This window comes from Molothrus ater, chromosome 8 (genome assembly GCF_012460135.2).
Source record: "Molothrus ater isolate BHLD 08-10-18 breed brown headed cowbird chromosome 8, BPBGC_Mater_1.1, whole genome shotgun sequence".
NCBI lineage: Eukaryota > Metazoa > Chordata > Aves > Passeriformes > Icteridae > Molothrus > Molothrus ater.
In genome coordinates, this window is record NC_050485.2 from 8,288,337 (window position 1) to 8,305,143 (window position 16,807).

General features: G+C 40.8%; 1 protein-coding gene across 1 annotated transcript in view; it reads left to right on the forward strand.

The window, feature by feature from the left end:
• Positions 1 to 16,807, forward strand: part of PIK3AP1 (phosphoinositide-3-kinase adaptor protein 1) — a 35,646-nt gene that overhangs the window by 11,949 nt on the left and 6,890 nt on the right. The window contains exons 3-11 of the mRNA XM_036385297.1: positions 4,740 to 4,858; positions 5,700 to 5,844; positions 7,351 to 7,493; positions 8,625 to 8,757; positions 9,440 to 9,636; positions 11,947 to 12,136; positions 14,943 to 15,038; positions 15,554 to 15,733; positions 16,503 to 16,565. Coding sequence (XP_036241190.1) covers positions 4,740 to 4,858; positions 5,700 to 5,844; positions 7,351 to 7,493; positions 8,625 to 8,757; positions 9,440 to 9,636; positions 11,947 to 12,136; positions 14,943 to 15,038; positions 15,554 to 15,733; positions 16,503 to 16,565 — 1,266 coding nt within the window. The remainder of the gene's footprint in view (positions 1 to 4,739; positions 4,859 to 5,699; positions 5,845 to 7,350; positions 7,494 to 8,624; positions 8,758 to 9,439; positions 9,637 to 11,946; positions 12,137 to 14,942; positions 15,039 to 15,553; positions 15,734 to 16,502; positions 16,566 to 16,807) is intronic.

Consider the following 16,807-nt stretch of genomic DNA (forward strand, 5'->3'; position numbering starts at 1 on the left):
CATATGCCTTGTCAGTATGTGTTGTCTCTTTCTGCCAGAAGTAGTGGAAGTGAACTATCCCAGCCTCTCTTGCTTGAGATTTTGGTCATGTACACAATGTCTGTTGTCTGGGTAGCCAGAACCCTGCTTCTTCCTCAATGTCTTCCCTATCTCTGTCCTGTTCCTGTGCACCCCAGCTAGTTCTTAAAGTTTATATGCTTGATCCAGTCGCAAATTGACTGCTAGACCTGCAAGAACCTCAGCAGAAATTGACAGTCAAATGCACTTTGTTTCCTTGATGGAGGATGAGAAATAGTTCATTGTAGTTTTAAACTTTGCACGACATGCGAAACATGACTATGCTCTTCATAGAATTGAAAATCTGTTTGTAGGTGCTGTGCTTGTAGATGAGCTGCTTGGGGTGAGGGGTTTAGAGAGAAGAGAGAGATGTCCCATAAATTTTTTTGTTCTGTATGGACAGTTTTACAAAGTCCTAAATATTCCTGTGTTTTGTTTTTCACACTGCTGTTTTTCTGCCTGCTTCTCTCCACTTAGTTGAAACGGGAAGTGTTGCTACAGTATCGCCCAGTTCTGAGGGTTTATCACAAGATGTTGCTGTGATGCACGTTTATCTCCTTGGTGAAGCAGGGGCTCTGATGTTGGCATGATGAGAGATAACTTTCCCTGCTTTCCCCAAGTACTTGCCAGTACTTTGTCTGCTTCTTGCAAATGTAGCTGTAGTTGTTCTGGGAGACTTAATGTCCTTATTAGCACTTCGGAAAGGACACTGGCCAGTTGCAAGCTTCAGGTAAAAGCAGGAGCTCTCTTTGAGCTCCTGCTCTAAGCATAGTGAGGTCTGTGCTTAAAGTCTAAGGCCTTGTGAGAGCTAATTGTCTCAACTGGTTGATGGACAGAATGGGAGGTGTTTGCAGATGTCAGTGAGGGGCTGGTCTGCCCACACAGAACTTAAGAGACAAGCTGTTGCCCAGTTGTGCCATTAGTTGGGCACAACTAATATCTGGGTGACAGAGTGCTCTGGACAGACTGCTGACTTCTTCCAAGCATTCACATGTCCTCTGGTGTGAGGGCTGACTTGTGAGAAACCACAGCTGTCAGCTCCATGCCGATTGGCCGCCAGCTTTGCCAGGAGGAAATGGATGATAGGGAGAGCTGTGTGCTCTACAGCAGCAGGTTAAAATAACTGGCTGCTTCATAGGAGTTTCTAAAGCTGCTAAATGGCTCTTGAAGCACATGTCCATGCCTGTGTTTCCCCTGGGCTTTTCCCTGGGGTGAGTGTCTGCAGGACAGCTGTGCAGGGGGCCCAGCAAGGCAGGCAAGAAGAGCATGAGGCTGCTCTCTGCAGCTCAGCTGCTGATACATCCTGGAGGGGTGCATGTTCTTCAAGGGGAAATGTGGTTGGGTTTCTTGGACCACATCTCCTCCCCTTGCTGCTATTCTCACAAGTATTTCACAGACCGTCAAGTGAGGCCTGAGGGAGCCTTTGTTTCAAAGGGAGCAGAAAAGGAGAACCTCTTATAACCATGAGTGTTGACCTACAGCACATGCTCATGGAGAAGCTTAATTCAGGTATTCACTTAACTTTAATAAGTCTGTTGCTTTCCTCAGTGATGGCTTCTCTAGGCTGCCTGTAATTGCAATTTTATAACTGCTGAGTCTGTGTATGCAAATGGGTTGTCATTACTCAGGTATCTTAGTGGGTGGGAAACCTGCTCTAACAATGCTTTAGAGCATGGATATTATCAAGTGTTATGGGATGATTTCCTCTTCCAGACCTTGCATGTTCACGAGTCAGTCACTAGCACATGACTGGAACTTCAAGATGAATCATAGGATCACCTCACTGCTGATGTGGGAATTTGGTACTTCGCAATTTCAGTATTTTCTGAATGAAAAAACAGATGAATAATTCATACCTGAAACTGAATGCCTGTTCCTTCAGCTTTTAATCCAATTACTGATTAACATTGTGCGCTTGTTCCTGTATTACCTAACAGCTCTGTGTTCACATGACCTCCAGGCAGTCAACTCTGTTACAAGAATGCAGAAGTGCAATGCCAGAACTTCTTAAAAGCTCTAGTTATTCTTTATTTGCTAAATGGTTTCTAGTATCAAATAACACTGCTAAGGCAGAGAGACCTGGGGTCTTGTTCTCTCCTTGCCACCCCTCTTATCCTTGCTTGCTGTGTATATTGTAGCTGAGATCCATAGCTTTGGTTTGATTTTTCTCTGAAAAATCACGTTGGCCAAGTGAGGTAAAAATTAACACACTAATGGTTCTGTGTTGGGTTGGGGATGAAGCCCTGAGGATCAGGATGCTGGCAAGTGTCTATTTGTGCATATGTTGCAGGAACATCAATATCTTACTGTAGAGCAAGAGGGTCATCATTGGCTCTCTCATCTGCTGTGAACTTAGTGAACTCTTTCTGACTTAGTCATATTGGAAGTAACCAACAGAGATTACAGAGACACTAACCTAGTAACAGTTGCCTCTTCTCTCCAAAAGGCATGGCATCTTGCTCTGCATATGCCAAACACCTGAATTGATAGCTATCATATAAGGGAAGGTTGTGGGACCAGTGCTTTTTCTCCTCTATGCAGCAGGGTAGCCTGGGACTCCCAGGTGGGAGTAGTCCATGTTTCTCTAAGAGAATGATTGCCAAAATGTGTCTGGTTCTTGCAGCTGATGACTTTGAACAGTACCAATTGAAATACTGAGTTAAGGAATATAATGCCTCAGTTAATTTTCTAATACTTGGTACTAGTCTGAAAATCCCAAAGACCACCTTCAATACAGCTTTCAGCCTTGTGTCAAAGCAGTTGCTTAGCCAAATCTTCAGATTTGGTTCGGTATTAAAATCTGTTTGCTAAATTACATATACTGTTCAAGGTTTGTTTAAGAAATGTTGATGTTAGTGGTCATGCCTTATTTAAGCTTCAGAGCTGCAAATTTTTGGCTCTCTTCTTTCTACAGCAAACATTAATGCAGCAATCTACTTGTACTCATGTGAGTAGGCATATATGCCATGTGGAGAGATTCACATACTTAGTTAAGTGTGTGTGCCCCAAAATTTGTGAAAAAAATGTCACCTGAATGTTTTGCTAAAGTTTTGTGGCTTAAAACTTGTCTCCTGAAAGCAAGGTTGATTTCTCATAATTCCTAAAATCCCATTTAAATGAATTGAAAATACCTTTTAAAGAATTGTGTGACAAAGCACTTCTAATATCCTAAGTTTAAGTCTTTGGTGGCAATATTATTATTGCCATATAATTATGAAGATGTCTACATTATAGTTTCTGACTGGCTTCTAGCTTCAGTTTGAAACTAGGAAGATCTGAACTCCTAATGGTGGCCCACTCTATAATTATTTTGGCTCTCTTGATTTGTGGAAAATTGATGTGCTTGAAGATTGGAGGATTCTGAGTGAAATCTGAATTCTTGGCAGCTTTACTGTATAGATGCCACAGGTTTGACAGCCCAGTTCATCACTAGGTTTTTCCCATCAGGACTGAGCATTTTAAATAGAATATTTCTTACTAATATAAGAAGAATGACAATCCAAGTCTGAGATTTTATCTGGTAAATGATTTGTACTACTCTTTACAGATTTGTTTTTTTACTAAGTAGTAAATAACATGTAAATTCAAAAATGTTGTCTTAAATCCTTGACTGCTTCAGAGGCTTATAAAGTTTGGGAAATTCTGACCACAGGGGATAGTTTTAAGAAGTCATTATAGTCTTCTGACAAAGTGGAGTCAGTGACTTTGGCCTTGTGTTCTGGGAGACGGGGCGGGGGGGGGGGGAATGGTGTGAATCAAGAAGTAGAAACTGGCTAAAAAAGTGTTCTGTACTAAGTAGCTACGTAATTGTCTTTGGTTTCCTTTCTCTAGCTGAGAAAAGTATTTCCTGGCAGGGATAGATAATTTTTTTCAGCCAGTGGTATCAATTCAGTTTGTTTGCGCTTCTATCAATATCCATGCTGGTTTTGGGAATTGAGAGTGAGAACATTGTTTTGTACACACATATTGTCGGCTTACATGTGTTAATTCTGCTCTTGATTCTGTTTAAGTAAAGTTCTGTTACTTTTCAATGCAAAGGTTTCAATTTCACTCTTGTATAGATACTGGAGCTTATGGTTCTCGCCCAAGGAACAGAACCCCTTCAGACTTCTGCTTCATGTTTTATTTTTTGATGCAATAATCAAAGTTGGGGAGTTGGGGTAAGCAGCACTGAGAAAACTAAAGATGCTAGTGAAATGACAAACATTGGTTATCATGTTTTATTTTAGGAAAGTAAGACTAAAGGCTGCTGCCATTCTTAGAGTATATCAGAGTGCTGCTTGAGTCAGATGAGTTCAGATGCTGACCATTCTTATATTAGACGTTCACATGCTGATTTTCCTGTTTAACATGAGGGGACTATCCAGCTCAGCAGAGTGCCACTGTTGTTTGCTCTGTAAGCATATTCAGTGCTACTCTACTGATTTCATGTCTTTGTTAATTTCCTCCTCATATCCTCTTAAGGGGGAAAAAAAGAGGAAACACTCTAGTTTCCCTTTCTTCAACTAGATCCCCTTTTCTGAGCATTACTTTGAGAGGAATAGCAAGTTCCATCCCACCACGTTCACAGCTGTTTTTTAGGATGGATGGGTGTGATAAGCATTTTCAGCAAAGGGAAGTGAGGCAACAGGACTCTCTATACTTTATTTTAGACTCAGGCTGTGACTCTGTGACTGATACAGAAACAGAAGACGAGAAGAATCCAGCTGACTCCCACAGACTTGCCATGAGTGAAGAACGTGGATCATCCAGGAGCACTGGGGACTGTCCAGTGGTGCAGCCCAGCCGCATACAATGTGGGGTACTGTATGTCCACTCCTTGGGCTATGTTCTAACTGTGAGCTGCTGCAGCCCATTATGCTGCTTTGTAATGTTCAGCTTTAAAAGCCTGAAAATTAGTCCTGAATTCTGTCACCTTCCTGCTCAGCCCCCTGTCCTCCATGTCTCCTGTTTCATGGGCTTGGCTGCCTAGGCCTGGGAGTAGCTTGGTGACAGTTGGTGCAGTGCTTAGTGCTGTCTAGGCTGTGCTGTCACTTAATGACTGTCCCATTAACATGGCTGCTTGACTTGGGTGCTGTGAGACAGGTTCACACTCTTCCCTTCCTCTGCTCTGCTTGCAAGTGGAGTAAGATGACTGTAATGAACAGATTAGCTCCACAGTCAGTATCCAGTCTAATATGACAATTCTTGTGCATGCCTTGCAAGTGACCCTGAAAAGCTTGGATCATGGCTTCTTGTCTGAAAACCAGCACTTTTTAGTATAGCATCTCCTCAGATGGAAAGAGTCCAAGATTCTTTCTTTTGTTTCTGTTTAGAATGTGGCTGTGCTGCTTAAGGGAAGAGATGGATAGAGTTGAAAGTAAATAATTTTATACATCTAGCCCTAATCAGTTTATGAATCTAATAAATCTGGAGTTCTATTAGTTTAATGCTTGTATCTATACTGGTGCAAGCTGTAGCAGAAGCCACCTGCCCAGTTAGTCTATCACTGGAAGATGCTCCTGAAACCAATTCAAAACTGTGAAAATGATAGGTGAGAATTGATGTGTTAGTTGCAATGAGAACAAAATCCCTAGAAAATGGACTTAACCAAGTAAGTGTTTTTGTTTTGAACCTCTGTGTTGTAATGCATTTTGTTTTAGGTGCAGACAACAGTTTATATTATCATGAAATGTAAACTAGATGGTGAAATGAAAACTGAAGTTGAATTTTCTCCAGAGAATGCATCCTCTGTGCGTGTGCTGGCTGAGATGGAGAATGAGTACACAATCTCTGTGAAGGCTCCAAGTAAGATGGATTGAGATTTTTTTTTTCCCTTTTCCTTCCCCATTGCTTCCTTTCTATCTCAACCTGCCTGTCCTGAGAAGTGCCAGGGGCATAAGGGTAAAGATTGCAGTGCAGAAAAACTTGAGTCCAGAAAATCTTGAACTTGCATTCTCACCTGTGATACTTTTGATGAGGAACTGAGACTGCTGCTTGTGGGCTCTGTTTTCCCCTCAGCAGCAGTAGGGTTGCAGGGTGGAAACACCTTGCTGGGAGTTCTGAGAACACATTGCAGCTTGTAGAGCACTTTGAACTTAGCTGTGTGTTATGACCACCACCATTATTAGCATTGGCAGGGCACCAAGAGAGAAGGGAAGTGCCAGTAAATAATTACATGACTATAATGGCATGTGTTTAATGTGTAGTGATCTCTGTGATCAGAACTGAGACTATTCTGGCTTTTAATTTAAATATGTTCTGTCACTCTAAATATTTACATTTATGAAAGTGAAGTTTGCCTAAACTTTAGGTTCACTGAACTTTAAGGGAATGATTTCAGAGCCTTAAGGATTGCTATTATTTCCCAGCATTATTTTATTTAATCTATCATAGTCTGTCCTCTTGAAGAGTCATTCTGCCATTCTCTCTGAGAATAGAGACTAATAGTCATTAAAGCAAATGCCATAAAGTCAGTGAAGCGAGTTGATTTTAAAGAAGGTGACCTCATGAACATATAAAGGCTTAATTTAATGTCTTAAGTCAAGTCTTACGATATAAACACTGACCTGAAAACTAACTTGTACTTTGAATTATAAACATGACCTTTACATTGATGGAGTGTACAGTGTAAGCTCTGAAGTTTCTAACAGTAAGAGAAAGAATTAATTCCTTTGTGTTATTAACGGTTTCATAATTTCCCAAGTTCTTAACAGGGAAAGACTAACTTTAGTGGGATTCAAAATATCTGTGTTTCAAAGAGAAAGTTCAGACTTATAAATGCATATTAAGTGAAACATCAAGAACCTCCAAGGTGCAAGTAGAAGATAATCCTGTGCATAGGTAAAGTTGCAAAGCTGGAATTCCTTTTAATGGATTTTATTCAGAGTCTAATGAGGCTGACAGAGATTGCAAAATCTCTAGTGACTTTTCTGATTTCTTTTCTTCCCCAGTTCTTTGTATTTATGGTATGGCTTTATAGACAGCTCCAGAGAAGCCAGGGGCAGAGAGATGTGTGGCTTTCTATTCAAGGTGGAGTACTTTTAACATTAGTGGTCCAGTCTACCGTTAGCAGAGGACCTAGCAGGTTATGTGCATTGACATAGCCATAAAGAAGGTAGTTCCAAAGTACTTTCCTACCTAGAGTTCCAAGATCATGACTCTTCTCATGACTTTTCATGAGTTCAATATAGCAGAAACTGTTTTGGTAGCCATCTGGTGGTATATCCAAACTCCTCCTGTCCTCACAGTACATCATGCAGACTCATGCCCGTTGTTTGTGCTAATAGTTATTTTTGCTCTTCCTTTTCAAAGATTTAACCTCTGGGACAGTGACCCTGCAGATATATTCAGGGGACTTGATGGTGGGAGAAACAAGTGTCACTTACCATACTGACATGGAGGAAATCAGCAATCTGTTGGCTAATGCAGCCAACCCTGTACAGTTCATGTGCCAGGTAAGGACTTTAGCAATCAGCTGCTTTGGAAACCAGCTCTTTCAGAGGCTAGACAAGCAGGCATAAGCAAAAGTGTTTGCCATGAAGTAGCTCTTCTGAAATGAAGAAATGCAAGGTTATTTAGGTATTTTCACCTAACTCTCACATCCCCTTTTATTGAAAGCATGGCTGTTTTTTCTGTCTCTGGAGCACATAGCTGGCTAAGGTGAGTCAGGTTATCAAACTAAGAAAAAAAAATATGGTCAATCAACACCTACATTTAGACCTTGATGACTTCAAAAGGTTGGAATGGCAGAACCTGATATAACAGAAAGTACCATAAAGAAATAAAACATTTTGGAATTTGTACCTAGGTGTTATTAAAAAAAATATGTAAATAGTAGCAAAGATTCATATTAGCTGGAGGAAGCAGAGTAACATAAAAGGATTTGCTGATTCTTAACACTTTTTCAGTACAGCCACTCAGTTTTCCTCTTCTGTTTTGCCCAGCTGGGGTACCTGAACCCTATTAGAGGGGTAAAGCTTGCACAAGGAAGTTTTCTGCAGCGTTGCCCTGTTGCCTGCCTGCATGTTCCTGATCTGCCATGTAATGGAAGCCTACAGAGTAGCCTTGTTAGTCACCAATATACCTGGGGCAGGGGAGACTGTTTCCCTTGCTTTTTAGTTCAAGTTGTGTAGCAGTTGGTACTGGTTGATGCCTCTGCTTAGGGAGTATGCCTGTTTCCCAGTGGTAAAGAACCAGTCCAAAAGCTGAACTCAGCATGAGTACAATTCAAAATGGACTAGTGCATACTTAAAGCAGGAGTGATATTTCACTGGAACACTTTCAGAAGTAAGTGTATACCTGCCAAGAAAGTAGGAAGCAAGTTTTCTGTGCTTCCAGTTGCATAAGTGACTTTCTCAATGTGCTCTGTCTTGTGGAATGTACAGTTCTCATCTGTTGAGCTTGATGATAGTCTCTTTCTACACCAGGAAGCTAGCCAAATTCTTTGTTTGACCTGAACATTTCTACCTTTTGTGTTTATACCTACTGTTTTCTGATTGTGTTAAATTATAAAGACACCATATAAATCTCACCTTAACTGAATCTCCAGATTCTACCAAACAAAAGTGCTTTCCATTTATCTGTAGGCCTTTAAAATTGTGCCATACAGCATAGAAGCCCTGGACAAACTATTGACTGAGTCACTCAAGAAGAACATTCCTGCTAGTGGTCTACACCTGTTTGGAATCAACCAGCTGGAAGAAGAAGATATGACAGCAAGTAAGTTTAAAGACACTTGGTTTATAGATTTTCTTTGTATCAGTTGTTTTACCTTGAAGCACTTCTAACACTGCAGTGGATGGTACCTGCAGAGGCTGTCTCAAAAACCTTGGATCTCAGCCAGGAAGCTAAATTTTGATGATGTCTATAGAAAGGGAATTGCCATTTGAGTCAGGTGACCCTTTTTTATTACATCTGTCATTTTCACTTCCCTGCACTGTGGCAGATGCTGCTATATTAGACAGCCTCAAACCAGAGTGAAAAGATGGTGCTCCCCAAATGTCTCCCAGATTTTCTGTGTTTTTCTTGTGCCTCATGCCTTTTCTCCACAATCCAGTCGTTTTCCCCAAACCCCATAACTCCTAAGATACACAGTGGGCACTGAGCAGTTGGGTTGATATGCTGTCTTTTTGTAATGATGTTCTAAGAAGTCCTTGCAAATCTGTGATCCTACATGTATTTAAGCTATTACAGTGCCATATTCCCCACTAAAGGTTATAGGACTTAAGCATGGAGATGCACAAGATAATTTGTGCTGTTGGCTTGCTTTTGAAACCATATATATACTTCCAGGGATTTCCCAGCTGCTTTGGTCTGTGTGATTGCTGTGTTTGTTTCTCACCTACTGGCTCTGCTGCTAGTAGAGAAAAACTTAGGTTCTAATGGGCTCCTGTTCTCACAGATCAGAGGGATGAGGAGTTGCCAACACTTCTTCACTTCTCTGCAAGATACGGGCTGAAGAACCTTACTGCCTTGCTGCTTACATGCCCTGGAGCACTGCAGGCCTACAGCGTAGCCAACAAGTATGGCCACTATCCAAACACCATCGCAGAAAAGCACGGCTTTAAGGATCTGCGCCAGTTCATTGATGAATATGTGGTAAGAGGAAGCTGAGCCGTCTTTCTGCCTTGTCCCACACCAGGCTCTGGCACCGAGCTTGGCACTCAGTGTTACTTGAGCAGGAGTGCTGGGGTGATAAAGTGTGTTGTGGTACACAGACATCCAGCCACACTGCAAGCTTTCAGGCTGGGGGCTTAGGTGTGTCTCTGGAGCCAGGGAAATTCCTGGGGCTTTTGCAAAGAGCAAGTAAGATGGAAGCAGAAACTGCCAGGCTGGCTTCCATTCCTCCATCCATCTAATGAAGTTTCTGAAGAGATGTGGTTGCTGCTTAGTGCATTCTTCTAGTTCTGAACTTGGGAAAGAGCCCCTTCATCCAGCTTACTTTAGGGAGTAATATGGGAACAGAATATGTTTAGGAAGATACAATTTGAGGTGCTGTCTTATTAGTTTTAGTATACGCAGGATTGCTTACTAGCTCATTCACAGCTGATCTGTGTAGTCTGCCTGTTCCACTTGATACCCATTTCTCCCTGCATTGGTATAGCTGTCCATTCCCTGTTTGTTCTATCAGGGATCCCAACTGACAGTTCATTTCTATTTGAGCTAACCCCACCCCCAGAAAACACACTCTGACTTTTCCAGATTATGACATGGACCTGACTCCAGCTGCACTAAGCAATTGTTTCTGTGCAGTACTTGGGTACGCATGGAGTTTCTCCTTTCATTTCAGTTTGAGCTGTTTCTGGCCTGTATGCTTCAAAATAAAAAGGAGCTCCTTGACTCAGGTCACATTGACCACATCTGAATTCTTTTTGCCTTTGCTTTAGGTTGAAAAGTTGTGCTTAATTGTCCTTAACATTGTCTGAGTGCTGGGTGATAGATCTGCTAGCTTTAGCACCGTTCTGCCAGCCAATTACTGTAGTGTTTGAGCCCTATTTAGGAGGCATGGGTAGTTCTTGGACTTGGGCCTTGCTTCTTGACAGTTATACATTAGAGCTAAATAAAAGCCATTCTATATTCTGAGATCAGGAGGGCTGCAGAAACTGTAAATAGTGAGATCACAATCTTTGCATTGGGGTAAGTGAGAGATGTGCAGCAAGTCCTTCCAACCTCTCATTGCAGTACTGCGCTCCTTCCATGTTCTCTCCACCAGCACAGTGACAGAGCTGTGTTAAGGGCAGGTCCTCCTCACTGACCTGCTGGAGCTGTCAGTGCAGCACAGTACAAAGCACACAAACCATCTGCAATAGTGTGACTACTATCAGTAGTATGGATGTCTGAAAATACCATTAAACCCCGTTGCTCACCTAATTTTCTCTCTGGCAAAGGTTCATCTGCATCCTTTGTAAAGCATTGTGTGAACTATTGGCCTGACACATTTTGACTGTGGAGGGAAGCATGTGTAGACAGCTTTGACACACATGCCCTGTGGATTTTCTCTCTGGCAAAGGTTCCTCTGCACCTTTGTAAAGCATTGTGTGAACTATTGGCCTGACACATTTTGACTGTGGAGGGAAGCATGTGTAGACAGCTTTGACACACATGCCCTGTGGATTGAGGGCCCATGAGTCTGCATTTGTGAATGGAAGAATATCTTGTAGTATTGTAACTATTAAGGTGGTGCTTGTGACATTATGGGAATTTGGGAAGGAGAATGGGATGAAGCTTTGCTTTTTGCGTCCTTGTGTTGTGATTTGGTGAAGCTCTGCCTTCCCCCCTGCTCTTTGTTGCAAATGCAAAAGAAAGGATTCTGCTCTCCTGTGAATCAGAAGTTGCCTGTATTGCATGAACTGCTGCCTGCTATGAGGTTTCCTGTTAATATCACAGAAAAGGGTCTGTGTACTCCCACTCTGGGTGTTACATGCTGCTTCTAATGCCAAGAAACTGAAACTGAATCTACATCAAAGCTAAAACTTTGCTATTTTGCAGGTGCTCTGCATGTGATAAGCTTTCCCCCTTATGGTTAGCTATGCATGCCCCAAAATAGCCTTTGACAAACATTGGTATTTTTAGAATGAGCTGTGCTTATGTTCTGGGAGTTTGCAGATATTGGGTAGGACATGAAATTGGTGGGGTGAGAGGCTGCAATGGCTACTCAGAATGTGTCAGCAGCCCTTGTTTCACCTTTGTTACCTATTAATACAATAAAGTTCTCAAAAGTTTGACCCAGACAGCTGTAGTGGGGATTTAAGTCACTTGAGAAGCCTTAATCTTTGGGAATGAGCTGTCTTCAGAGGGTTTTTTTATCACTGCTGACAAAGTGAGATATCTTTTGCTTGCTTTTATTCTCTAGATTCTTTATTTAAAAGAGACTTTAATTTTTTTTTTTTTGCTCTCCTTCCTCTTCAGGAAACTGCAGATATGCTAAAGAGTCACATTAAGGAAGAGCTGATGCAAGGCGAGGAGGATGAGTCTGTTTATGAGTCCATGGCTCACCTGTCCACTGATCTGTTAATGAAATGTTCCTTGAATCCAGGCTCCGATGAAGAGCTTTATGAATCCATGGCTGGATTTGTCCCGGGTGCCCCAGAAGATCTTTGTATGTATATTCATAGAGTTACAGAATCATGGGAAGGTTTGGGTTGGAAGATACCTCTAAAGCTCACCCAATCCAAGCCCTCTGCAATGGGAGGTGTGTTTAGATCAGATTTCTCAGACCTGTCTCTCTCACATACAGGAGTTCCTCAGTTACAGCTTTTCTGCTCTCACCACAAGGAAACTATGCTACAGTTCCATCATCGGCTGACTGACAAAATTGCTCTATACCTTTTCTTAATTGATAGTGTACAAGATCAAGAGCTGTTTCTTCAGTGTTTCAAGGACTCCCTGAACCCTGAGCAAATAAATTAACATTTGGAATGAGACTTAATTTTCTACATTGTTCTGCTTTTTCCTCCTGAGGACTGGTACCTAGGAACTGACAGAAAAGAACGCTATGTCAGATGTGATTTTACTGACAACTGGGAAACTGAAAAACAAGAGCTGACATTCTAGTGCAACAGCTTGAGAGCAAAAGAAAGTGAACATCTAGAAATATGTATACCAAAAAGATTATAAGTGAAAAATCATTCTTCTAATCTGATTGGTTTATTGCTAAAAATAGAGAGCTAATTCTGATAAATATGCATATTTTTAACTTTTTCACTATAGTACTAATATTCAGTGAGGCCAGTTGAAAACACCAAATTAAGTACCTCTGTTAAGCAATTGTAAATTTGCTGTTCTTACTCACCTGTCTGTTTGGTCTGACTTAATCCCACTGATCTATTATATGATTCCCATAATGAGCAGAAAATGTAGCTTCTCTATTTTAAGTACCTCCTTAAGGTACTTAAGGACTTCTAGTGTTTCTGCAGTTTTGAAGTGTGCTGCCTCAGGGGAAAAGCTTTCTTTTTGAAACACTTGTGCTTATGGGCTATATTGGTCTTGGACTGTCTTTTAGATTAAATGATACTATAAAAAAAATACATTTTTGTTTTTTATGAAGCCCAGAAGACTGTGTTGGTTCTTTCCTTGAAATCATAAACTCTTCTCTACTAAGTGTTGTTGGCCACTGCAGGGATAGTTTTGCTACCAAAACTAGGGTTATTCTGCCTTCAGGTGGAGATAAGAGCAGTAAATCAGGTTGGACTTGCAAGGAACAAAGCTGCTCTTGTTTGCAGTAATGGGTGAGAGTTTCTAGATGCTTGGTAGGTCTGCCTGTAATCAGTGCACCTCTGAATGGGGTTGATTGACAAAGCCTGTGGATGGTTAAAAAACAAGCTCAACACTACTAAGCCAAACTCCCCTTCTTCGAGGCCTGAAATGCCCAGATCTCCCAGAAACTATGCATGGAATTTTCTTGCAAATTGAGCTCCCTGTAATTTAGCACTTTTGAACTGGACTCTGAAAGCCTCTCTTTCCTGCTTCTTCTGGAGTTCTAGTGTGTTGCTTTTGCACACAAACCTCTGCTCTCCTTCCATTCAGGAGTCTTTTATTGAAATTCTGTTTTCCTCACCTGGTCTGTTAGTCTTTGCCTGAAGAATATTAACAGCTTGTCTGAACAGTGCTTATAATCTACCTGTATCATAACAGATAAGTTTAAATTGGTGCAATTATCAGCACTTGGATTGATTCTCTCAAAGTGAAAGTGTTTCAATATAATTTAGAATACCAGCACACAGGCAAACTCTTACTGAAATTAATGTGAGTGCTGGCTGGTTTAGAGTGACCATCACAAATAAAGGATTTAAGCTTTTGTACTGACTTGAAGGTTTGTGAGGATGGCTCACTAGGGCATCCTAACTAACTTCTCTTGAAGTACTTTTTCTAGGAATTACCTGTATGTGAGTAGATATGGCTGTGGTGTAGAGGATAATACCTGGGCTATTTTAGGTGTAGCCATACTGTAGCACTGTGCCCCTTTATTGTGATCAAGGTGTGCTTCCACCACAGTTTTTCAGAGACTGATCAAAGGAAGATTAGATACCACAGGGTCAATTTTTCTCGTAGGAACTTGTTTGAGAATAAGGTAACAGGGGACTGAAGCTGTTGTAATGAGTTAAAAGTATTTCATATTCTCACATGTAACCCAAACTATCTAGTTTACATAGCAGTAGATCTATGACATAGAAATAGATATATCTCAAAAATTCACTTATATCAATAAGCCTCAGCAATCCATTTATATCGCTCTTGTTTTTAATATCATTAGGAACATGGTTACCTAACATTTTATTTTAGTTCTAAGATTATATTAGTGTTATGATGAGGTTCGTCTTTTTCTTTAAATTCAGAAGTCTTTATGTCAAAACACTGAATTCACAAAGTATCTTATTGTTTGCTGTCAGTCCTTTCTCAATACTGAATTATCATTGACCCTGTAAACGCTTTCCAGATACAAGTAATTAACTCAGCCAACTGTTTTGACTTTATTCCAATAAATAAAATAAACACTATCTTATGTGTCATGGGAAAATTGCCTTTAATGTCTTGTTTTTCCAAGCCACATGGTTTCCTCTCTGGGGCACTGCCCAGAGGTCAAAACTTTCACCTGGCAAACACACGCTCAAGAATAGCCAAAACTCAATGCCTGCTTGAAGTCTTGTCAGAACTTCTCAATAGCATTGTTAGTCACCCTCAAGTGTAAGCATCAGGCAGCTGGAAAAAATTTGTGCAGAGTGGACTGAACATAGCAACTTAGAAGCTTTTTTCAAGGAAAATGTCTGGTCATTTGCCCAGCTTCTTTGATTATCACCACAAAGTAAAGGTCCAGTTTATTATGTCATATTACACTGTTCCATGTATTGAAGGATATAATTAACAGGTTCATCTTTCTGTTTGTGTTGTTTTTTTTTTTTCCTCAGATGTAGAGATGCTTCAGTCCAAACCAGATACTGCAGTTGCTGGAGATGAAGTTTCTATAACTACAAAGGACTCAATGCTCCGCAAGTTTTTAGAAGGTGAGACCTATTTTGAGGGAAGGATGGCAGTAGCACAGTTAAAGCAATTAAACAGAACCAGAGAGTTCTTCATGATCTCTTAGGGATAGAAGATGGCCCAAATAGTTTGCTTTTTTCAGACAAAGGACTAATTCTCTGTAGTACTTTGTAGACCATCACACATAGCTTTTGGAAACCATTGGTCTGTTTGATTTGTTCACTATTAAAGTACGTTAATTAACCTGAAATTAATTAAACTAACTGTTCCTTAAATTCTTAAGGGGAGTTAGGAGATTTTTCACTGTTTCTCTAAAGAGATGGTACAGGCATAGTGGCAGTTACATGCTACTAGATGTTAATGACTTTATCAAGTCCTGTCATAAAGGTCTTTGGTACATCTAAGGCACTGCAAAACTGGGTGGTTTTGGCTGTGAAATGACCAGCTTGGTAATAATGTGGTACATAATTCATTGGAGGGAACCAGTGTTCAGTGAAGTGGCCAGGTTATTATTCTTACAAACTCTGCTTCATTGTAGGTGGTAGCATGGATGTGCCAGATTCTGAGGAAGGAGGTCATGAGCAGTATGGTGAAGATGTGTACTACTCAGTGGAACAAGACACTTTTCCACAGGAAATGGCTAACAGACCTCCAGTTCCTGTTCCAAGACCAGAATCTAGCTCTCCACAGCCAGACAATGAACTGTACATCTCCAAAAGTGAGTTGGTTATCAGTGGAAGTGTAGACCAGTAAACTGTAGAATACAATTGACATGGGCTCCAGTTGCCAAATAAATGCCAGGATCCCTGGATTATTTGACTCTGGAGTTAAGTTACTTTTGGGATCCAATTCAATATCTGCTTTTTCATCTTTTGCCTACTCTGAAAATGTGGGGGTGTTATATCCCAAGATCTTGGCCTAAGCTTGCTCTTCCTGAAAGCAGTAGCATGACAGATTACCCCCAAATGGTATAAACAAGTCCAACTAAGTAGGAAAGATCCTGATATAAGGACACAATCAAACCAATAAATTGAGACATTGCTGATCTGTAATGTTATCATTGATTCAACTGCATTTGTATAGGACATGATTTTATACCTCAGTACCTCCCTCTGAGGTGGGGTTTTATTGAAATTGAAGATTCTTCCTCCTAGTTCATTAGGCAGCTTTGTTCATGATATATGACCAAGCTTTCCATTCTAACAAGAACCACAATGACATGTGAGAGAGTCATTCCTGTGACTTCTTCCTGCTGTGACAGGGCTAAGGAGAAATGTCCAGATTTCTCTTAGAGGTGGCTGAGCTAAATTCTTTGAGGTCAATAGAAAGGGAATTCTGCTGTACAAATCTTTGTTTTCTTCAATGGACTTAGAAAGGTAACAGAAGCTGTAAGGCAGTGCAGAATTGTGTATGCTTGCCATATTCATCCTTGCTATTTCTGTCTTCATGAGATGCATTTCAGTATCTAAAGAATGTTTCTTTTGCAGTTTTTGCACAGAAGGCTCAAAGACCTGAGAATCTTTATGTCCCTAGAGGAAGGGTTAAGAAAGGTAAGGCAGAAGTTCACCCTGAAATTCCTTTCAGTAATCCAAAAGCAGATTGTTGTGGTAGCTTCATTGGTGTGAAATATGACAGAATAGACTGTTTTGCAAAGCTCTGGGGATAACAGTCTTCTATGGATGACCCAATCTTTTTGACCATTTGTGACACTGGGAACTTTTATAAGTGCAGAGTGTGAGGGGAGCACATCTCATGTCTTGGGAACTCTTCTTTATGTTACAAATGAGTTAAA